The 24,130-nt window shown below is 46.9% G+C and overlaps 2 protein-coding genes across 2 annotated transcripts in view; one reads left to right on the forward strand and one right to left on the reverse strand.

Moving 5' to 3' along the window:
• The window catches only part of Rassf (Ras association family member), a 459,381-nt gene that overhangs the window by 247,853 nt on the left and 187,398 nt on the right, over positions 1–24,130 (forward strand). The gene's annotated exons all lie outside the window — the stretch shown is intronic.
• LOC143433094 (uncharacterized) lies at positions 19,529–21,127 on the reverse strand. The gene is made up of 2 exons (XM_076910226.1): positions 20,968–21,127; positions 19,529–20,291 (listed from the first exon to the last, which is right to left on the reverse strand). Exons 1-2 carry the CDS (start codon positions 21,088–21,090, stop codon positions 19,590–19,592), a joined length of 825 nt encoding a protein of 274 aa, XP_076766341.1. The 5' UTR covers positions 21,091–21,127; the 3' UTR covers positions 19,529–19,589.

The following is a 24,130-nucleotide window of genomic DNA, read 5'->3' on the forward strand; positions in this document are numbered from 1 at the left end:
AATGGCGCTAGCTATTTAATTAAGTCCCTGTCGATTCTTGTTTGCGAGCGGTAACGCGTCACGGTTGATCGGATGCCTGGAAAAGTAGAAGGAAATTAAGACCTACGATAGAAGTATAACACACTGAAGACGCGGGTTCAACGACACGTTGCAAATCGCGATCTAAAAACGTTTCAGTCGACGAAGTTTCACCAGACCACTGAAGATCAAGCACACTCTCGACGCCAGTAAAATATAACTCGTTCTTCAATCAAATCCACGGGGGAAACAATTCTCCGACCCACACGTACGAACCACACCTCCCATCGGCTACGAGCGCGGCTGGCGATCCTTGAGCGGTGGCCGATCTCCTTCCATCGGTTGGCGAACGCCTAACGAAATCACTGCGAGGCGTCGAGGCCCCCGCTAAATAACCACCCCGGCCATTAGCGCAGTTAGCAAGTACGCCTAATGAATTACGTATCCGTCAGGGTTGAAAAAGATCGGGGACCAAATCAATCATCCGGCGTCGCGAATAATTCGCACGCAACGGACGGTGGCCCCAGCCGAAGGAATCCATTAATACGAAGGAGGAGGTGAGTCGAGGGCAACGGAGTTCCGTATACACGCCTAATGTGTCTGGTTAATCGCGTACGCCGGGGTATACGCGCGGCTTAAAAGGTTCGGCTGTGGCCGGTTGTAATTATAAGTAACGAGAAACGAGGAGGCCCTCCGTGGGAGTGGACGAGTTTTGCTTTGTCATAGGCTGGTCATGGCCGGCGATGACTAACAGGGAGGGATCGGGTATAGCCTCCTCTCGCGGTGGTGGATGCGCATCCGTGGCCTCACCGTGTATAAGGCACGGTAACTGCGAAGGTACGGGTAGATCATTAGCCATGATTTGTTGTCGAGCAGGCTGCCCAATGACCCCGCCGGCCGGAGCGTGAACTCCGGGCGTGTCGAGATCTCCGCGTGATGATCTTGTACGCCTATAACCATCGACTTCTCCCTGTCGATGCGCATTGTGCGGAATGCCCGTTGCGTTCGATGAATATTATGTATGCGCGTTAACAGCGTGTTGCTTCTGCGTAGCCCAGGGTACCTATTGTGTGGCGGTGTGTACACTCGGTTCGAAGCGGTTCTGGTAAACGACCAGGGAGGGTTGCTCGCGGCAGTCTCGTTCTAAGTCGATATTTTTCAAGTGTTCTTCAAGTTCTACCACTTCTGTTTCTCTCGTTTAACTTGGTCTGGGTGAACTTGAGAGTTGAATGTTTAATTGTACAGTATTCTACTTAATCCTCTGAAGTTTCGCAGGAATTTATTTTACACGCGGATATTAAGATCCATATTTGACAAGTAAAGACGTGGCATCCGCGACAAAGTTTCGCGGCACCGTGAAATGAAATACTTTCAGACTCCCGTGCATTTGAACTTCCCTTGAACGCATACGCGTCGCTAATCTACATATTATGAATACATATTGAACCTTTCGCCGCGGTGTAACGAGCCGTCGTTTCTGTCCGAGCCTTCGCAGGACGAAAAACGCGGCGCGATCAATCCGCGAATTTTCATCCCCGTCCCCGTGCACGCACGGCGGATCGATTTCTTAGCCGGTACCCCGGAGAAGATTTTCAGATTCAAATCGAGCCCCGTTGTAATTGTTTAACCGTGGTAAATATTCAAAAGCTCCGAGCGGTCGTTGCCGTCGCGCGGATTTCCATTTTATTGAATAAAATTGTTTTCGTTGCTCGATATTGAAATATTGATAAGCTTCTACTTTCTGTCAATAGGACGCTCGAAATAGCGATTCCGTTGCGGCCGAAATAATCCGCTCGGACCACGGGGACCGCGTTTCGCTCGAGCGCTATTTATTTTGAGCGTTACACGTCCTTCTTTTTTCCCTTCTTTTTTGTCAAATCCCCCCACCCCCACCTGTACGTACCCGTCCGTTGATCGCGATACGCGCGGAATGCGCGCGCGGAGCCTGGCGGCGTTGCATTTTCATTTAAATATTTATTCGCGCGCCTCTGCCTCGCGGAAAACGGGATTCGATATCTTTGTTCTTGCCTGCCGAGCAACGGAATCTCGACCGCTGGTATCTTCGCGTGCTTTCCGCGTAATTAGATCGCGAACACGTACGCCGCGCGATGCGGCTGCGATTTCGAAAGGTTGCGAGCATCCATCAGCCTGGCGAACGCCGCGGAAACTCTTTAGCCAGTCGGTGTAACAACGTTCACCTGGTGATTCCGAAAACAATGACGACATACGTTAACCGAGCCTGCTCTACGGGGTGTCCACGAAATTCCTGGCGACCATTTCGGCTATCCGTTTAGAATCTGCTAGTGTCGACCTTGTTCGCGAGATATTAACGACTCTTGCGTAGGCGGTGACTAATCGTGGCATTAAAATACAATATTATCTTCAATGTCTTCGCGGTGTCATTTCGATCGAACTATCGCACGATTCTCGATTTCTTCTACAGCTACACTGTCGTCTCATTCCAGTCAGACCAATCTCAATCGTCATCTCAGACTTTAAGTTAGCTTAGATCCCATCAAAGACGTCGCTGTAATATCCGTTACTCCAATGTTCCCCGTAAATTCCTCTTCAATATCAATCAAAATTGTTTCGCGTCCAAACGCACGTACACCTGCGACTTCGCGTAATTCCATCGAGGAGAGCCAGCGGTTGAATCTCGCGAGCCAGCTCCGCGAAGGCATCTCCTACGCCGTTTCCAGGTGGCAGAGCCAACGAGGCGCCCCACGCGCCGCGGGACACCGTGTATGCACGCGAGCAGGAAGCGCGTCATTAATCGAGACTTTTCGATCGTCGAGGAGCGTTTAAGCAGCGGACAATGTTAGAGCATAGCCAGGATAGCTGAGCGGCCGGGGCTTCCCGTTATCGATGCACGACCAGCGACGATGGAATCCGGGACGGCGAGGATAGACCGCTCCGAAGCGGATGTAGGTGCGCGGTTACTCTTATACTTCCAGCCAGGCGAATTTACGTTACTACCATTCACCGATCGGCAATAAAAAGGAGCGCGATGCGTAATGGAGCCGACGGTATAACGGACACGCCGGGAAAGGTCAGGGGTTCGCTCGCATTTCAAGAGCGAGCGAACGGAAGAGGCGGCCGCCGGCTCGATGCGGGGAAATTAATATTCCTCGATATTTACGGTTCCATTACGTAAACCGTAGGTACCGCCGGCTCGGATAGAGCACGGTGTTTTCGACGTGCCGCGCGTGAGAGCGAAAAATGTTCGACGTTCCTCGAATCCGTCGATCGTTACCAGAGGCTGGTGCTTGGAGAACAGTGATCGGTTCTAATCGAGTGTCTACTTATTTTTTGGTGTTCTACGTCTTGTTCGAGTGAAGTTTAGGGTGGATCTACTTGAGGTTGTTTAAATAAGGCTGTTGTTAGTCATTATAGACACTTTGGGACCAGGAGTGTCATTATTGTGAGGAATCGAAACGTTCTACTGGTACTTGGAGAACAGAGATCGGTTCTAATCGAGTGTCTACTTATTTTTTGGTGTTCTACGTCTTGTTCGAGTGAAGTTTGGGGTGGATGTACTTGAGGTTGTTTAAATAAGGCTGTTGTTAGTCATTATAGTCACTTTGGGACCAGGATTGTCATTATTGTGAAGAATCGAAACGTTCCTTCCGTGGATCGTTACCAGATGCTGGTGCTTGGAGAACAGAGGTCGGTTCTAATCGAGTATCTACTTATTTTTTGGTGTTATATGTCTTGTTCGTGTGGATTATGGGGTGGATGTACTTGAGGTCGTTTAAATAAAGAGCTATTGTTAGTGATTATAGATACTTTGGGATCAGGGGTGTTATTATTGTGAAGAATCATTATTTTCGTGAATGTGCGAAATGGTACACCCTTTCGAAAGACTCGTGCAGAAAAAGTAGTCGATAGCAAGTGTATGGTAGAAGAAACAATATATATCTTATTATTCCGAGTTGAACACATACAGCACGAATTATTTCGGATCCTTGTAATTACTCAGTCATGTTACGACCCGATCGAGCAATGCGAAGCGATAGAGGCGTGCAACTCGAATGTAAAAGTTGGACGTTTATGAGATTCGAGTACCAGTCACGTACACGGTGATGTTTAATTGTACCCGGTTGAAAAGTGCTCGGATTATGCAAGCTAGTATCGAATTCCAGAACGGATGGCTGAACGAAAGCTGCTTTGATGTCTGTGAGAACAGAACCTCGTAAAGCTAGTAATCGACCGTTCAAATAAACTGCAGACGTTATGGGAAACGCGTGCATGCATCACAATTCTGTTGCAGTTTGAACGAACCTACTCGCGTAAGATTCGAATCTGGTTAAAGTGAAAGAGTTTAAGGATAAGGCATTTGTTTTCCAAAATGTTGAGGCAAAAATTTCAGAAATTTCTCAGGGTACACGCATGTTACGCACGAGAAGAGCAAGCAACGATCTGAGGAATCTGACGGGAGGAAGTCCACGCGAACCGATAATAATCGCGAGCGAGACTCGAGCTCGACTCCACCTGCACCCATCGCTAATCAAGAGTTCACAGCGTTTCGTGTGCCAGCTATTAAGTAACGATTTTTCCGGCCACTCTCCTGGGAAGATTCGCCAGGGTGGGCTAGGCACGGGAACGCTGGATTGGCCCGCAATAAATATGTATCGACGGTGCACGCGATACGGCCGCATCAAAGACCTCAGGACCCCGTTCGGGTCTTTATAATCGTAAATCTGATTTATAAGTTCATCGGGGGATTCGTTGCATGCTCGAGTCCCTTGCTTGTTGCTCGAGATATTGTGCTCGTTATCCGCTGACATAAAAGCGAGAAAATTTATATCTACGCTGATGCCTGCGAGTAAATACGAGGGGGTAAAACGATTTAAGGCGATCCAAAGTGGTGAGAAAAAGGTACCAACTAACTCGACGCGCCTCGTCCCGTTTTATTTTCCCGTTTATTTTCAGTTGACGCCGTTTTAAACGTCGCTGCGTTCTTGTTCATTTTTATGGACCGCTCGAGGTGGCGAAATTTTGTCGATTTCTCTCACACGCACGCTACTGTTTGCGTAAACATTCGACAAAAACAACCGCAGATGTTCTAATTGCACCCAATTATATATAACGAACAGAAAAGGAGCGAAATATAAGTCTGAAATTATAGTATGGTGAACTTTTAGAAATTATAAATCACTTAGAAGAAATACTGATCAACGCGTGGTCCTAATTTGAAACGGCTCCTTCGAGCACGTCCCGTGGTTCGCGAATAAAAGCGACGGTAGTGTGCCATCGGGTCTCGGACCTGGCTTCTCGAGAGATTTAGTACCGCGCCATCAGTTACGTGAAGTAAATTGTTGTAACGTTTAGTAGGTACACGATAGCAACAATTTCTCTTTCGAAAAGTGGAAACTAAGTTGAGTGTTAAATTAGGTGGAGAAGAGGTACGATAAAAAGGCGAGTCGGAACGCTAATAGCGAAATCCCGTCCTGAACGCGGTAAGAACGTAATAATTTGAGGTGTTCAGTGGTGTAAATTACTGACATTATGAATGGTGTTACGTACATGTGCACAAACGCGGTGAACGGCGATGTTATTATGTACCTCGGAGGTAAAGTACAGCCGTGATACGATATTGCAATAAAATGGTAACGTAATATTGCGATTGGGGTTTGTTAAAATAGAAATCTATTTCCAGAATGGGCGGGAGGAAGAGTTTTAAAATCGCTCCACACGAGACAGCCTACAATAGATTTATTTATTAAACAAATCGTACCGTCATTACTCTTGTCGCAGTTACCAACACAAACCTAACAAGAACTCCACCATTTGCGTTTCTTCAAACGCAATCAATTCTCGCATCCAAATGAAAAATCACTATCTCCACCAACTAAACAACGATACCTACGTTAGAGTTAAATCAAAACACTCATTCTTGGTTGAAAAACCGATTGCGAACCAAACGATAGATACCAACGACACGCACCAAAATGGCGACAATTTGCTCACCAGTGAGATTACTCATTAAAACTAATCTGAGTACAACGAAAGAGGCGATGTACCAAAGAAACTGACGGATCAGCGATACACGACACTCGGACGAAGAATCGTGGCCCGTTCACGGAACAGGGTCGGATGGCTGGTGGGGGGTTCGAGCACGAAAGTTCAAAGGGGAGGATTCTCGTAACGAGGCTACGATAGCCCCTGAACGCAAGGAAGGAGGAACAACCTGGGAGATGGACGGACAGAGAGAAAGGTATCGCGGTGCGTGAGTTCGCTGGACGTGTCTCGGTCCAGCGCGTGTCCCGAGAAATCGACCACGAGAAGAAGAGGAACCTCGGGTCCGCGGCGCTGAGGGGCGAGAGGGGGAGCCAACGGACAGGAACCAGGAGGAACTAACGCGGTGGCCTCAGGGTGGCGTCATTGTGCTCGTGCTGGCGAACCTGGGTACCCCGTACTGGGCACCGAGTACCGAGAATCAAGTAGTCAATCGTCGGTAGGTGGATGGAAGAAGGAAGGGGCGAGATAGGAGGAAGAAGGATTGCTGAGAAAGCGGACGAAATGTTTCTTAAAAGGGGGTAGAGGAGGCTGACCGTCGGAGGAAATTACGGGGTTAAATGGACGGGTGTTTGATGAGGGATTTTTGCATGAGGGCTCTCGTTGGGTGATCCGATACCGCTGTCATTAAGTCCTGCGCGATGGTTATGAGGCAACGTTAACGTGTGCTGTTAATTACTCGTTTTCTTTAAGTAATTGATTCTGCATTTTTGAAAATACTAGATTGTCATTCTTGATTATTTTAATCACTTCAGAAGGAACAGTGAGAAGAATACGATTTAAAAAACGCATAGAAAGGAAACATATACTATAGTCCACTTAAAAACAGAACAAAATTAAACTATCTATCCCATTGATTAATAATATAAAAACAAACTCTGAGTGTCCCTATACCGTCACAGCAAGCAGCAGAGAATCCAAGGTGTTAATGACTCCGCAGCCTACATAACGAACCATCGCGCCGCGTACAGCGACGCTAACCGACAGAGGAGCCCGACGTAAAAGATCGCGGAAGAAAGAATGCGGGTCCTAAGATCAAGAGTGGCTGGAAGTAAGAAGGAAAAGTAGTATAAAGCAAACTGTGCGCCACGAGAAGAAAGGAGACCAGAGAGAAAGAATAGGCGCGCGTGTATGGTGTACGTGTGCTCTCGGTGAGGATAGAGAGAGAGAGAGAGAGAAAGAGAGAGAGAGAGAGAGAGAGAGAGAAAGAGAATGTATCGAGGAGCAAGCGAGGCGAGGAGCCTCGCAGGTACACTCCGCTTTGCTCGCGATACGCGCTCTCGATGAGACCCAGGGCCTCCTCGCCGCGGGTTCCTCCGGCTCACGCGGGACCGCTGATCTGTGACCCGGATCCTCCCTACCTCAGCAAGCCCGAGTACGGGTTTCACCTTAACTCAGGGCGCTCGGGCACATCCACGCGTTCACCGCTCGTGAACGTACGAACGCGTCGCGCGGAGAGCCCGTGTCGGCGTTCGTACGAACACGTTCAACGGATGGAAGGCACGGAGGCCGATCGTGGGAGGGAACGAGACGGTGAACGGCGCAACGGGCGCGCACGCCGCACGCATCGGCCGTAAAAAAGCTCCACGGCTCTTCCTCACGAGCAGGAGGGGAATTTTTTACCGAATACGTAATTCTACGGTCAGGGTTCAGCCAATAATCTGGTTCATTCCGGGGGAACGTAGTACACCGCGGAGGAGAAGAGATCCTCGGCGTGGCGTGTACTATCGAGCTGGAATCTCCCGTCCTCCTCCTCCTCCTCCTCCTCCTCCTCCTCCCTCCGCTGGCCTTTTCCATCGGTCTCCTTTTCGTGCCTCTCGTTCCTCCCTCTTTTTTGCAGTTTCGCTCCTCTCCGCCTCTCTTTTTCCCTCTCTTTCCCACACCCCTCCCCTACGTTTCACCGTAAGCGGCAATCTATGCCTTCGAGGCGCCCGCTGCAATATCTCTACGTATATCTTCGCGGATACCGGCTAACACAATCTCTCCCTCGCGTCTTTTCGCCTTTCCACCGTCCACGCTTCGATCACGCTTCCTCCGCCGCTCCTCCACTTCTGTCCGTGACGTTTGATCGGCTCCCTTGCATCCTCGCGCCTCACGCATCCCGCCGCGTCTCTCTATCTTTTCCCTCTTTGCGCACCGCGTACACTCGCGCCAACCTCTGCTCTCGTAGCTGCTTTTTCCAACGCTCGACCGACCGTACGTCGCGTCCGTCTATTCGTCCGATCGAACGGTCGATCGGTCTCTGGCGGGTGTGCGTGCTTCCTCTATCCTTCTTACTATCCCTCTCTCTCTCTCTCTCTCTCTGGCGCGCGAGCGCTTCGTTTTTCCTCTTTCTAGGTTACCAACGTTTTTCTTGGCACGTTAGATATTGGCTTCTTTGCCATTTTGCGGTTCCGGTGCTCTTTTTCCGCGCGACTTCTTCCGCGCATTCTTCGAAAGAATAATTGAACAGTCTCGCGTCGAATCGAGATTCCCGCGGCCGATAGACGCGATTTTGTCGCCCCTTTCTTCGCCCGTATTTCATTCGGCCGGGTTGCTAAAAGACGCCGCGTCCCGTTTCGTTACGATCTTGCAACCGTGTACCAGCCTTACGCGTTTCACGCGCCCCCTCGTTTCGAATCGGTTGCGCGTAAGGGCGTTCCAATTACGCGGCCACGAACAGATTTCGTGGTAACCGTTTTCTTTCCCCCGGCGTCTTCCGGTTTCTCGTAATTAAAATAATGAGCTCGCCGAGCCCATCGACATTCCACGGTGTTTCGTACGCCCCTTTCATCCACCTCGTCCCGCGATTAATCAACCCATCGAGCAACGAATTGACGATCCTCAAAGAAGTTAAATAGCGTGCCCCTTGATTTTCCCGCTATTCTTCTCCTATTTCCTTTGATCATCGCTCAGCCTCGATTCCATTAATCCAACGTTTCACCTCGTCGTTACGCGGCCGTTGCTGATTACGAGAATTTCTTACGGAAACTCGATATCATTATTTAAGGACCTTCCATCTGGCGTCGATTTTAAATCGTGTCTCACATCCTTCGAACAATTTTTCCTGTGATCATGAAATTCAACTGCACGTTTCTTTTTTCTTTCGCGTTGTTAATTACTTTCGTACCGTGGTTACATAATGGTACGGATTATTTAGAACTTCGTGGTAGAGTTTGAAAAGCAGCGAAGAAATAAGAGGAAAATGTAGAATACCGGTTAGGAGAAAATCGAGTTTGAAAATTCGAGGTGTGCGCTTGACTTACTGGTAAATTATAGCGTGCGCGTGATACGATCGCCCGGAAGTTATTCTACATTAAAAGGGAAATCGAAAACGTAGACTGACATTTCTGCGTAGGGAAACTTGATTCCCAAGTAAATCCACGTTGCAGATTCAATTTGCCTGGATCGATCCGGTTTTCGAAAATGTACCCTCGTTCCAATAATATTAACGCGCGAGCGCGACGAACGTTCGAAATTGGCCGGTTAAAAGTAGAGGAGTCGAGTATCAATTTCCAAAGTGAAAAAGGGTAGTGAAAAATGGCGTCGAACCGCGGTGAACTCGTCGAGCGAGCGTACACAACGGGTAATGCACCCGCTTCCGGTATCTTCTTTTGCTTCAATCTGTTCAGCCCGCAATTAAAACGAGGCTTTCCCCATCTATCTTCCCGATCTGGCTCGCATGCTCGCCTCTCGTTCCTCCTAGTACGCTTAATCGAGCGAGCAAGCTCAAATCACCGATTTCTGTGCGGTGCAACATCCGCGTAATTGCGAATACTCGGTGCGCGCATAATTGCCCGCTCCTCGATCTTCCCCAGCCACTTCTGTTTCTCTGTTCGCCCTCGTGTTGCACCTCCGGCTTCGGATCGCGATCCGAGCCTCCTCGTCTATCGCCAGGTAGCGGCGAACGTAACGCGCGATGCAACGCCGCCGCTCTTCACGCAGGATAACTCCGCCACGCCGCTTCCTTTTCTACCGGTGTTCTCCACGGTCCGCCATAAGCACTCCGCGCGTCCGCTTTCCGACGACGATCTCATTTCGCGCGCTGCTACCGCGATTTTTACTAAGTTTTCGATGAACCATTCTTTGGGCAATTTCAGGCACCATAAAAGCGTGGAAGCAGCAAGAGTTTTGAATTTTAATTGGATGCGTGAAAGCTGTGAGATTGCATGGAGGTTCTTTGGGGATTTGTGTAATCGAGGATCGAATGGTCAATTTGTAATTAATTTTTGCAATGGGGCTGGGAACTTTCTAGGAACATCGTAGATGACTTGTAGTAAATTTCTGAGAACTTCGGTTGTTAACGATTTGACGAATAATTTAGAAGAATATCAGTACGTGGTGTGCTTGCAATCGATGTGTACGCTTGCGAGATCGTACTTCAGAAACTTTTGAAGTGCGGACTGCAGTCAAGCTGCCAAAATGGCGGCGAAGTTGCGGCCACTTCTTACGCAACTTGGACTCAACTTCGAACGATCGCCTCTCCATTTTGTCAGCCGGGACGCGGGGGGAAAACATTCTCGGGCGAGCGTTTCGAACGGTCGACGAACAAAGAGCGAATCGTCGGACCCGCATTCTTCGATTCGTTCACCTTTGTTTCTTTCGACGAACTCAGCCAACCTCTAACATTTCCACGAACGCCCCATTCATACGGCCCGTGTACTCCGCTGGATTCCGGCCGTCAGACATTTTCCAAGTAGCTTTGCCGCTTCCACTCCACTAACCTTTCATGGTATTACAACTGGGCGACCTGACGCCAGGCCAGATTTTTGATAGTCGCAATTAGCCGAATGAAAGCAGCCGGCTGATGCGCGTTCCAGCCGCGACGCGGACCCGTTTCCGCGTCGCGTACGCGAGATGAACGCCGGTGTGTCGCGGCGTCGTCGTTGCCGCGTATTAATTCCGTGGAATTACGTATCATCTTCTTGAAAAAGTGAGTAACGAGCGAGCGGGTACCGCGAAAGGAATTCACGCTCGGCAGCCGCCGTGGCAGGGCGGAGGGGTGGGTCAAAAGTCGGGAGTTAATCCATGTAAATCTAAATTAAGTCCCACGGGCGCGGGCTCGTGCACCACTGCCAGGATAATTAGCTTCTCTGCGAATCCGACTAATCTGTGCGCCGCGACCCGCGCGGAAACGCTTCAGAATTTGACCATGCCGAAGCTGTCTCATCTTTCCCGTTTCATTATGCGCGTTACCAACGCCCTCTGCACCCTGCGTTACGTTCCTCCTCGTGGTTCACTTGCGTTGGACGTAAAGGTCATTGCGTTTCGTTTAAGGATAAGTAATCGCGATAGCGGAATTGTGTGTGGTATTTGTAATTCATTTTTAAATGACAGATAGAAGGTTGTATCGATTCGTTCGCGATAAATGAGTTTGATTCTTTGAAATATTTTTCTTCAGGTTAATTGGGGTGGATTGTACAGATTTAATCGTCAGTTATTTGAATTGAAAGAGATTTTGAAATGGTAAATAAAAATCTTTACGCTATACTAATGATTAACGTTTGAATTGATTTTAGTGCAGTTATAAAAAATACTTGAACGTTATCGCGAGCAATTTTGTATAGATGTGAATCTAATGTACACGGACGTCACGAATACCGTGCTAATCAAGGATCATCCCAATTACTGTGTACACATACCGCTTACAACGTATTTCAAAGTGTATCGCGTGCAATTAGAAGCTCCATGTCTCATGTGAGCTGTCTCCCTGTGTGTAACGCGGCGAAGAGGTCGGTGTAATTGAGTTCTTAAGGAAAGATCATATCGGGCCACTTGAAATCTTAATCCCGTTTACTCAGTTAACCTAAGTCCATTACGTAGACACGGGGGTTTAGATAATCGTGGACGAACACGCTCGCCGGCGACTCAACTTTTTCTCACGGCCGAACGCAATTTCGCTTCGTCGTAAGATCGTCCACCCCTTTCCAAAATAATTAAAAAACCGCCCCGTTTTCCCGCAGCTCGTGAATATTCAAATAAACTCTTAAATCATTGTCTACCACTTTTGAAACCACGGAAAAATTAACAACCACAAAATAGAGGTAGCAAAAAGAAATATAAAATTACCTTTTCACTAGTCTCATTTCTAACAATCGAACTCGCGATGAATCTACGATAATAGCACGCTACATAATTTCGCTCGACTAAGATCAGTCAAAGAAGAAGCGTAATCCAATCACAAAGACAGTTCCCCTTGATTCGGGAGGAATATTAACCTGTAGCCTTAATTCGAACGCATCAAACCACGGCAATATTTCACCGTTCGCCGATCCCAGGGTGAGCGCCAGGGGATGGCGAACAGGGTGGCGGTATCCGAGGCAGAGAGATACGTCACGAAAAATCGGTCGACTCACGAAGTCGAGGGGTGAAGGTGAGGCCTATATAGAGGCTCGGGGTCGATAGCCTAAGGAGCAAGGCGGAGTGACTAGGAGGACTCTGGTGGCGCGTAAGTGGCGCGAAGGAGAGGGGTGCTCGAAGGAGGAAATCGGTAGGATGAGAGGGCAGGGTGAGATCGCAGAAAACGGGAAGCACGAACGACGGTCAGACACTGGCCCGGTTATAAATGAGGAAAGCAATTTCCAAGTTGGCGACTTGACGAGCCCGAGGCCCATGCTCGTGCTACTCGACGTGGAAAGAGGAACGTTAAAGAAGGCGGCGGAGGGTGGCGGTGGTCGAGGGAGGGAGAGGAGGCCAGGAAAGGACGGTGTCTGTGGAGGTAGTCCTGGTACGAGGTGCCGAGAGGCCGAGGGAAGACTCTGGAAGGGATGACTAGACGAGGTGGGCTATACGGTCGGCGATTAATGGCTTTAGTTACTGCCGACCTGGCCGTGTCCTTACGAACGCGTCATTCTCCTCTCTTACCTATGCCAGACTGTCTCCAGACGTTTCTCGTTACCACTGGCCAGTTAATTGCGCGAACGGCGATCGCGGGGTCGAATGGTTCCTGAAAGTGGCTCGAAAATTTACTGGCCACCCCCTCCGGTTTGATAACGCGCGTCGCGCCCCGCGCGGAACCCCGGTTTACGGCTTCGTTTCGCGCGCTTTAATCGCACCGCCGTCGCTCCCTTTGCATTTCAACGGCCAATAACCGGGCCAAGTTTTAAGACCGTACTCGACGATCGAACAGCGAGGGATATACGCGTGGTTCACGGTTGAATAACGTTGTTCGTATCGATACGAGTCTTGTTTCATAATGATCTTCGATTAATTTCGCTGAGGTTGGAGCACATTGTATTTCGAGTAATTTAACGGTGGATAAACTGTTTAGAATTCGCTTGATATTCTTCTAAACGGTTTTCGATACGGCCACGGGACACGATCCGCCGTAATAAATCTTGTTCGAGAAGAATCCAGTAGCGAGGCACCGGTAGCACAATTTTAATCCGCACCCATCTTAATCGTGGGTGTGGCGGAGCCGCGTAATCAGCTCTTTAATTCCTGTAAAATCAGGGATAACGAGCAGCTTCGTTCGTTTCCACGTCGTCCGTGGCTGGCTCTTGCTCTCTCTCTCTTTCTCTCTCTCTCTCTCTCTCTCTCTCTTCCTCAGCTCCTGCCGTTTCTTTCTCTCCTTTTGTCGGCTGGCAGACCCTAACTCAGCGCCGCGTTCACGGATATAGAGGCGATCGTTACGCCGAAAGATCATCAATCACTACTACGTCGGTTTAACTCAGGCTACACGCAAAAGAGCCTGGCTCGTGCACGCTCCGATCTACTTTCTTTTTCAACACTCGGTTTCGCGGAAATTAAAGAGAAACGGAGGGGGAGGCGAAGACGAGGTTCGAACGCGGGCTGGATCGCGCCGAAATGCAAAGCTTGCAGTCCTCGCGTTTCCCTGCACTTTTTGCCGCTCGTCGCAGTGAGAGATACTTCGGCGAGAATGATATTCAAAATACCTTCCACCCTCTACCGTCTCGTCTGTACAGAGGTGAACGTATTCTGTGCGTGAAATTCAAATTAAAGTGCAGCTAGCTGATATCCCAAATAATCACGCGTAGATGATAGTCGCTGATACTTTTGCGTTAAAATAATCAGAAAGTTGAACGTATTATAAAAATTAATCAGGTTATGCTTGAAAATAAATGAAAATCATAGGTCACAAATCGTGTATCAAAGAATCTGAACACACTGTCGCCAAATACTTAAACAAATTCTTGTACTCAAACCAATGCGTTAAAACCCATCGTACAAACGAAACAGACGCTCGAATAAATAACCCGATACAGTTTCATAAAATTGCTGTTCCTCGCAATAATCGAGGCGGCAAGCATCGACGATCTCACGTTCTCCGTCCGTACCGCGGCATCGATTTCCAGAACAATCCCCCAGCAACGGCGGTCAATTAAGAGGTAGAGCCGCGGAGGAATAGCCCGCGGTGAAATAAGAACGCGGCCGCCATCGAGGCAAGTGGTGGAACCGGGCGACAAAGAAACGCGCTGGCGACGTCACTGGCGAACGTAACCGCGAAATTCGAACCCATACGAGGTGGGGACCGCGACGACGACGTGTCCTATGCGCGGATGACAAAAGGCGAAATATGGGTTGGATCATCCGAATGTTCCGAGGCTGAGGCTCCTCTACGTGCAAACCCCTCCGAAAACCGACGCGGCTCGTCACCCACGCCTCCTCGCCAGCCCCGCTGGTAATCTCCGCTCGTGCCTTCGTAATAAATATAAAAGTACCCGGAGCGGCGGCGGGACGCGGATAGCTGATAGTAACGCGACTGTTGCCTTGTCAGGAAAGACCGGATGGCGAGGAGCGGGGGTTGGACAGGGTGCCAGTATATTATTTGGCTGGCCTCCAGCCGGCCGCGAGGCTCACTTCGTGCTTTTCATCTTAGGCATAGTTTTTTTCCCCTTCTCCCTTCTCCATCTCTTTTTTTTTTATTTTACTCTTTCCAACGATTTTTTTCCACGTCTTTTTTTTTTTTATACATCGAACAAAAGGGATACGGTACACTGAGGCGGCCAGGTGAGCGGATGGGTATCGATGACGGATGCCGTCCTCCTGTTCTCTTGATTCCACAATTCTTTCTTTCCCGTTTTTTCCCTCCCCTGCCGCCGCGTATACGTTGATTTGACATTTTCGTTCGTGCATTGTGGACCGACCGGCTGAAAGGCCTGAATGGCCGGGAATAAAGGGCTCGCTGGTGAACGCCGCCCGAGGAAAAGGACACGCCACGATTCCTGGCTGATACCGCGACCACCTACTATGGGCGCTCTTTGCTGCTTTAGAATCCCTCGAGTTCGCAAGACATCGACGGAACTTCGACGCCGCGTCGCGCACGCCCTCGCATCGCGTTCAATGCTTCTTTGCGACGACTTGCGTCGATTATTCCTTACTAATTGACGTTCATTTTCGACCAAGTGCATTTATACCCTCATTACAAAGTATGATGGACATCAGTCAACTTGATCAGCACATAGAATTATTTATCCTGTGCATATGCCATTCGCAAACAATTTTTACAATCGCTACTTAGTTCTCGATTTCTACTTAAATCCTTTCATCGTACATATCACTTTACGATTGCCATGTGTATCCGAGTGTTCTTTATTTTCGTTAAGGAAGGTATGCGGAGGGGAAGGATTAATTTAAAATTTCGTCGGGAAAGAATCGCGAAACAAATCGTTTTGTTCCAGCGATAGCTGTTCGCGGACGCGAACACACGTTTACCATAAGAGATTTACATTCGATACGTTTCTGTCAGATAAGCGGTAACCAGCCTACCGCGCGTTGCGCCTATTAGACACCCCAGGATAGATACCGACTCCGCGAACCCGTGTACACAGATTTCTCGGTTCGATCGTTAATGTACATCATTCGGATAAGGATCAACGCATCATAAATATAACCGGGCAGAAGTGTAACTTATGGCTTATTAAACGTAATTTATCGCTAAACGGATACAATGTAAATTAAATAATGACCCGGCGTCATGATGAAGATACGGTAACCGGATATGCGCTGGCGAAAAAATGAAATTGGAAGGAACGAGGATTCAGCTGGTGGACGACGACGGCGGGAGGGACAATTTCTCCGCGAGGGTTTAATTAGTGGCAAGAGTCAATAATTGGTAACGAGGCTGGACCAGACCGCGAGGCTTCGTCTGCCTGTGCTGCCCTTTGTGGCGTTGTTATTTTATTAGGTTGTCAATTTAGCAAATTTACTTTCGCCGTGGAATTAGTGAAAATTGGTGAAAAATGGTCTGTTGTAACCAAAGTTCGAGTTAGCTCTGCCAACCACCGTAGCAATTTCGTATTCCATTAGCTTTTACAAGTATTCTTGTTATGATTACCAACTTTACTTCGTTTCGACCTACATTGCACTAATTTCTAGACTCCGTTTTAAATTTGAACAAATTTTAGTAGAATATTGCCTGTCATAATTAATATAGAGTATGAACAGACATGATACAACCAAATTTGCTACTGTAGAGCACACAGTATCGAAACTGAAGTTAATTCCTGGATCCTTGTATCTAAAAAAATAATCTAAAAAAATGATTTCGAACGAACATTTACATAAATTTTAAGCAATTAACCACACACATGCAAAAATCTGCTATTACACAATTCCACTGTCTAGCTCTAAAATTTGCAACTAAACTTCGATGTAACATATAACAAAGTTGCTCGAATCGAACGATCCTGCAAAGATCGAACGATCCACAGAAACAGTTGAAAATCAAGGCTGAAAAAGCGTTCGACGGACGGCGCAATAACGCGGCGCGTTTCCTGATCCGCAAAAGGTGTTCGAGGATGGTAATGCTCTCGCTGGTTGCATACGATTGCAGCAGGGATGAGTGCGTAACAGGAGCGCACAGAGGCAGAGCGCACACGGACAGGCCCCGATCCGTATGATTCCCATTGGCGAACGCTTAGAGAGTGCATAGCCCCGCGTGGGAACTGGAGCACTCTGCATACGGAGAATGGTTCGCCGCGTCACGACTCCGCCGTCCAAAGACGACGAAGACAACGGCGAAGAGGAGGGCATGGACGCCGCGCCGGTGCCGCACGAGCTGCACGAGATCCTCTTTATTAGGTTCGTGCATATCAAATCTGCTTTTTGCGAACGATACTTCGACCGTGCGTAGCTTCTTCGAAGCGGAATAATGTATGATCGTGTAAGCGGAGGAAGTTTCATGGGATTGTTTTCCGTGCGCCATTCTCAGTGATTAACCGAGCTTATCAATGCTTGCATTTGCAAAAGTCATCCGAGGAATTGAACGATTGAAGATGAAAATGCAATTTATTTATCGTGAATTCTACGATAACGTTAGAATGCTGTTTAATTAAATATAAAAAAAATTTCGTTGTTAATCGTTGATTTTCTTCTCGATAACTCATATCAGATTGCACAGTAGATTTAGCTAGGCGAGTTTGTACCTGAATCCTTCGAGTCCATCGACCGTTCAGGCCAAGCGCTTGTTTGAATCTACTTAGAAAACCGAACGGCCACTGCGGCCATTGATGCACGACGCGCTACATATTTACTCATTGCAACCTTTCACGATGTTTCCTTAATTCATTCGTATCCGTTCTTAGCGCATTCGCATCGAGCTATTTTGCTCAAACTTTTCATAGAAACCGGTGTATTCTAGTCTAGTTCTATGTAATTTGTTCGCGTTGGATTATTTCAACGTGCCATCGTCATCACCATCTTTCGATTCCTCTCAAACAGTCAAACACCTCAAGTATTACTCATCCCTTGTGTCACTTCTACCTTATGTCTTAACCTTAACCCTAGGCTCCACCCTTTGAAACTATCCTTTCCCAAGTTTCTAACAAATTTCTAAAATACCACGCCCAAAAAACCAAAGCAGCGTTCATATTCACAATTTAGAGTTCAGCACTTCACGCTGCGCTGCAAACCACGTACCTCGCGACTAAAAAAACCTCTGTTTAGAATTCTCAACGCGTTGCACTCGACTCCTTCGATCCAGCGACTCTTAAAACACCGTCCAGCTCCGAAAATCTACAACGTACCCATCCATCAGCACTCGCAGCAGCCGCGCTTTCTTTGATTAAGAAACTGGCCGAAAGCGAGCGAGATCCGCGCCGCGTGAGATGCCAGCGGAGATACGCGACGTGGGTCTCGTTAGCGAGTCGAAGCTGATACCGGGCGCACTTATCGGCGCGTACGTCAGCGGCGTTCTGCAGCAGCAGCAGCAGCAACGTAAACGGTTGCACACCGTTTGCAACGGACAGTTGCTCGCACACGACAACACAAACACACACACAGAGAGAACGCTACCAGTTTCGTAGCTGCCCCGATATATCCTCTCTGTTCCGGCGGTCGCTCCGCGGCCTCCTCCCACTCTCGAGGGTCCGCTATTTTTTCCCGCCGTCTCGAGCGGCATTATTAATGACCGCGGAAACCGCGTCAAAGATCTCACGAGGCTGCGCGCGCGCGCGTGATCCGTCCGCGTGTGCGATACGCGATTTTTTAAAACCCGCGCGTGATGAATGGCGGGTAACCGCGCGGCGCAGCCTGGGCCGTTCTTTACCCGCCGCGGATAGGGGAGCCGCTCCAGAGATCCGTGGATCAGCTACTAGACGCATCGTGATTTAACGCGGCCCGCGCGTATGACGCGCTATTGTGATTTAGGTGCTTAGATATTAACGGTACCACCGCCGCGATGCTCGCGTTTCCCGCTGGAACCGCCGTTTCCACGAGGATTTTTCGAGCGACGCGGACGAGCACGAGAGAACCAGGGTTGGCCAGCGTCCATCACGGTCAATTTCGCGCGATACGATCGAGTTATTAATGGCCGGCGATATGTAACCGGGAACAATCTTCGCGCGTGACGAGGCTGTTTATTAGGAGGAAAAACTGCCCGTCCGTGGACGAAGATGCAGTGTCCGTTGCACGGGGAACGGTTAGGAAACGTGTGCGTGATTTCTGGAGAGTTTATTGTCGGATTATTTGAAACATTGTACGAAGGGGTTGAGTCGAAGCTTTTCGGTTCGTTGGGTGTTTAGTTTGGTTTGATACGAAGGTTTTTCTTTTTGATAAGTAGACTGTCGAGTGGATGGTTCTTTTTTATGGATCACTGTTAATGCACACGAACGATTTTTCGACGTGTTCGTATATGTTTTTCTTTCTCTTTCTCAGCTGAGAAGGAAAAAGGAAGACAGACGCGAGCGCGTCGAAAAGTCGCTCGTGTTCATTAACCACCATCGTTGTATAATATAGCGGGAAAGAATATAAAAGAAGATTGAAATTGAAGATATTCTGGAATAGATCAAGTTACCGTCGATATTATATAATTAATTTCGTCGTGGATATTACTAATTAGATTCTCTTCTTTCAATTTTACCGTAAGTCTAATTCAGCAAGCATCCCGTTCGAATCTTCTTTCGTAGATGGACAAGTATAAATAATACACCAATTAAGCTCAACAAAAATTCGTTGCTATCATTTTATATATGCTTGTATTGTAAGATGCAGGCTACTCTGCGATACATCGCAACAAAGTCATCCAGATTCGTCGATTCAACTTTCACCCCAAACCCATAGATATCCATGTTTTCGCGACAGAAAGAGTGAAGCAGTGAAACGAGTAAGGGCGATTACGATCTCGACTTCTTCAACGCGTTAACCTCAGTTTCCAAGCCAATGAGTCGTTGCGTGAGCTCGCGGACCTGCTCGTTCAAGCCAGCGACGCTGTAGGGCAGCGAGTCGGCGGATCCTACCTTCCGGTCCACGCATTTATTCAAAATGGCGTCGTCCTGTTCCGCGCCTGGCTCGTGGTACAAGCAGTCCTCGATCAGCAGGTCGGTGATGCTCCAATCCCTGATGAAACGTATGTGATGGGTGCCCAGGTACCAAGTCATTGGCGAGCGGCACCTGTAGTTCCAAGGGTTGCCAGTGATTAGAATCAGTTTGAGCTTCTTCAGCTTTTGCAAATTTTGCGGCGACAGACACGCGTTCAGGTTGTTGTAAGCGAGGTCCCACGTCACCAGCTCGGGCAGAAGATCGTAGATTTGCGGATCGATTTCAGAGATCTGATTGCGGTACAGGATCAACGATTTCAGATTTGGCAACCCCCTGATCCAGCTGGAATCTATATTTCGCAGCTTGTTGTTATGCAACCCGAGCAGTTGTAATTTATTCAGGCCCCTGAAGGCGTCCGGTGCTATCTCCTCCACGCCGCTTCCGGTTATGTTTAGCTCGGTCAGCGAATTGGAGAACTGGGAGAACGCATCGGTGTTTATTTTCCTGATGTTCGAGTTGACGATGTTGATACCGGCTGCGTTCGCTGGTATCTGTAACTGTTTCGTTCGTTGCTTATTTTTTCTGCATTCCATTAATTTATATTTCTAGCTTCGAGTATGTAAATTAGTTGGGGGCTAGAGTTAAATGATTTTTCCTGCGGCAATTCAAATGTAATGTGGTTAGATTCATTGGTTAATATTTGTACACGTTTCAATAGTGAATGTGCGTACTCTAACGTTATATTTACATTGTGTAAAATGGTTAATGTGTGGACGATTATTTGTGATAAATATATTTGAGTTAACGAAGCAAAAATTTTGAAATTAGCAGGGGTTAAAGTAGTTTCATAAAATGTAAGGTTATTGGTTCATTGGTACTTTGGTACTTCCGATGCCCCAAATTATAATTTAATAACAAACGAATAACTTCTGAGAAATTTTACTATTATGCATAAGAAAATAAAAAAGATATTTCCTATCTTCAACATTTATATTTGATATTTAAATATGTGAAATAGTAAATCATTCAAATTCATATCATTCAATATAAAACTTAAGAAAATTACAAGACTTATGTATAAAAAATTTCAATTTTATAACGTCGATCATTTTTTATCCAAAATCCATAACAGACCTTGAGCCTTAAATTAAAAAAAGAACCCTCTTATAGATGATTCTACAAGTACGACAAACTACCCTGCAAAAAATTAGCGTAATAACAGCAATGTCTCACGTTCAAATCGGTCAATCCCTCGCACAGGTACCAATCATCTCTGCCATTCAATCCTGGACGACAAACGGCGGCGCAGGCCACCAAACAAGCCGCCAAGGTTAACGCTGCCAACGAGCTCCTCATGATGAAATTTAACTGACAACTGTCCCAAGACGCTCCAGGTTCCGCCTTTTATACCGATCGAAGAACGTTTACGCCGCAGCCGGTTTCGTGGAAAACATAAAGCGGGGAAATACGTCCGAGCGCTCGAGAGCAGGCGCGTAGAAAACGCGCTGCGAATGCCGAACGATAAGATGACCGCTGAAGGCTAAACGATTTCGTTTGCAGCTCGCTTCGTGCGTCCACCTTTTGTTCCTTTTATTCCGTTTTATCTTTTTCTCGTCTTCTGTCGCTGATAAACGATGGGATTATTGGCAGGACGGCGACACGTCGGCCATTCGAAGTGCCCGCGAGACGCCTCGACGCGGTTTCACGCTCGACGGACGTACGACGTGTAAGAACGTAACCAGAGCCTGATTGAATAATTAAGATTCCGCGTGCTTTTCGTATTTAGTCGCTCGTGTCGATGATATTAATGTCCCGTAACCATGGGAGAACCGGTTCCGATGCACGCCCTGCAGAAAATCGATCGCGACACTTGCTGCTCGAGCGTCTTCTTTGGGATCGTCTCGTTTCGAGCAACGCGGAAATGCGTTTTTTGTGTACGTTGATGTGTCGCAGATATTGCTAATTAGTTCGTTGCGTTGAACCAGTAGTTTGTTGGGTTAGTCGCTTTTTTTCTGAAAGACTAGTTCTCTTTAATAGAATAATTAGTTGAAATCAATTCCTATTTGGTTACCAATTTTTAAATAGATTTATTGGTCAATTTTCAGTTACCGTGCTTCGAACATAGTCGACTAATAGTGAATTATTTTAAATTACAACGTTATTTTCCTGCGTTTGAATTTGAATTAGTATTCGCGATTATTACGACTAATTATTGAATTTAACATGCTTCCCTGTATTTCGATTTTCCTGGTGATAATCTGTAACCTATCGATAATTTATATCCTCATGACGGAGTCGTAAAATTCTTCGAAAGTAGTCGAAACATGTCAGATACGAGGAGTAATTGATTCGTCATATAAGTGTTCGATAAAAACCCATCGAACTATCCAATACACAGCAAACATTACTAAAAATCAATCGCATCTTGAACACTTTCATCAATAATTAACCATACAACACAAAATAAAAAGCAAAAGAAGATAAAACTAGACAATGAAATTATCCTTCTGCCATTAATCATTAATTTACATTTCATTTTGTTGTATGCGAAATATTCTAAGAACCAGCGCGAGCTCGTAATGAGTTTCTCAAATGACTATTCTTAAACATTAAGCCAGTTATTCATCATCCGTATTGAGCATAACATCTCAGTAGCGAAGACTTCGAATTTCTCGTAATTATCCTTAATTAATGAATATCGTACGAAACGAATGATTTATGCGCGTACGACGGAACTGATCGAGGACGTGCCCGGAAATTGGGGCCTGTAATTGGCGAAAAATTCGGCGGCGAGTAATCTCGCGTCAGGCATCGTCCGAATTCGCATCGCAGGGTGAAATATTGAATGATGCCCGTGAATGATAGCGGTCGTACGTGTTTTACAGACATTAAGCGAGCGTGCCACGGGGCGCGTAATAATAAACCGCGTTACTCGTCGATCGCCCTGGTAATCGCTCGAGTAAAGCCACCTGATGATGTTACAGCCTGGCCAGCATTTGTCACCCCCCTGCCCCACGTGCAAAGTGTTTGCGTACTCTTACAGAACGATGGAATACGACGATAACCAGGCTCGAACGACGGAGCAGCGATGTATCTGGCGTGCACATCGGCGATACGCTGCCAAAGCGATCCGAAACAGTGTAAAAGTACGTTGAACACGAGTTAATGGGCGTAGGTTTTCTTTCGCGGAAGAACCGCAACAATTACATCCACGATAGTAAGACACATTGCGTATGATTCAAGAATTCTTCGAACTTTTCACTTGGCTTCTTTCGTCGCTGCTTAATTGTTGATTTATTACTTGGCTGTTTAGGATGTTGAAATTTGAAATTCCACCAAATAGTCGCCATCAGAAGTTATCGCCTTGTGAAAATAGAAATTGAAGTATAGTAATCGTTCAGTGTAGTTGTTTCCGTTTAGATGATACAGGTCGAGCAATAAAAAGGCGTTGCATAAAAATAGAAGTGTTTATTTCAACCGCAAGAAACGGTTATTATGGATATCGCATAACAGTTATGTAATACTGCAGATGTGTGTCAGACTGTGAGAGTACGATTTTCAAATCGTTACAGTTCATTATCGCATCAAAGGATTGTCCTCTTCCATTAATTTTCATTTTATTCGCGAAACGAATTTGACGATACGAAATTATTAAAAGCATTTTATTTTGTTTTAGTGCACTTTTGAAATTTTACAGATTGGGGAAACAATATTGTTATTTTGTGAAATTAAATTTTTAATTAGTGGAAATTCCATAATTTTTGTTAGATCGGAGATCGATTCATCTACTTGCAAGTAGATTCAGCTGAGCGCGCACGCTTCTTCAGTGGCTGACTAGTACGGCTGGCTGAATCTACTTACGCCTACAGAAAACTGAATCATAGTGTTTCGTAAACCTTTATCAACCTTAACGCACTTCACAATTGTAAAACCTTTGCGTATTAAACATGGTGGACTTGAAAAACTATGCTAATATTTTTTTACATTTTTTAAAACTTATAGAACTTATAAAAGTTTGTAAGTACATTTTTTCTAAAATAGGACGTCTAACATCATGGAAACCATCAAAATGACGACTTAACTCTACCTGCACCTTAATATTTTAACATACGGAATACTTTGTATTTCAGTTTCAATAAGAGCCGAGACATCGAGCACGCAAATGATTGGTCTGACGCAGAATCGAGCAGGTTAAAGGGAATAAACGATGAGCGATCGCTCCTCCGACCACCTATACTTTGTATCTCGTATTTTTCCTTCACTTTAACACACTATTTCCAGTTTTCTAAGTCCCTCTACCGTGCCATTTGTAGATAAGAAATTTCTGAGATAATTCAGCGGACATGACAGCGTATAAAATACATTCGCTCGCTCATTTAATGGATGGCGCCTTTTT

This window comes from Xylocopa sonorina, chromosome 2 (assembly GCF_050948175.1).
Source record: "Xylocopa sonorina isolate GNS202 chromosome 2, iyXylSono1_principal, whole genome shotgun sequence".
NCBI lineage: Eukaryota > Metazoa > Arthropoda > Insecta > Hymenoptera > Apidae > Xylocopa > Xylocopa sonorina.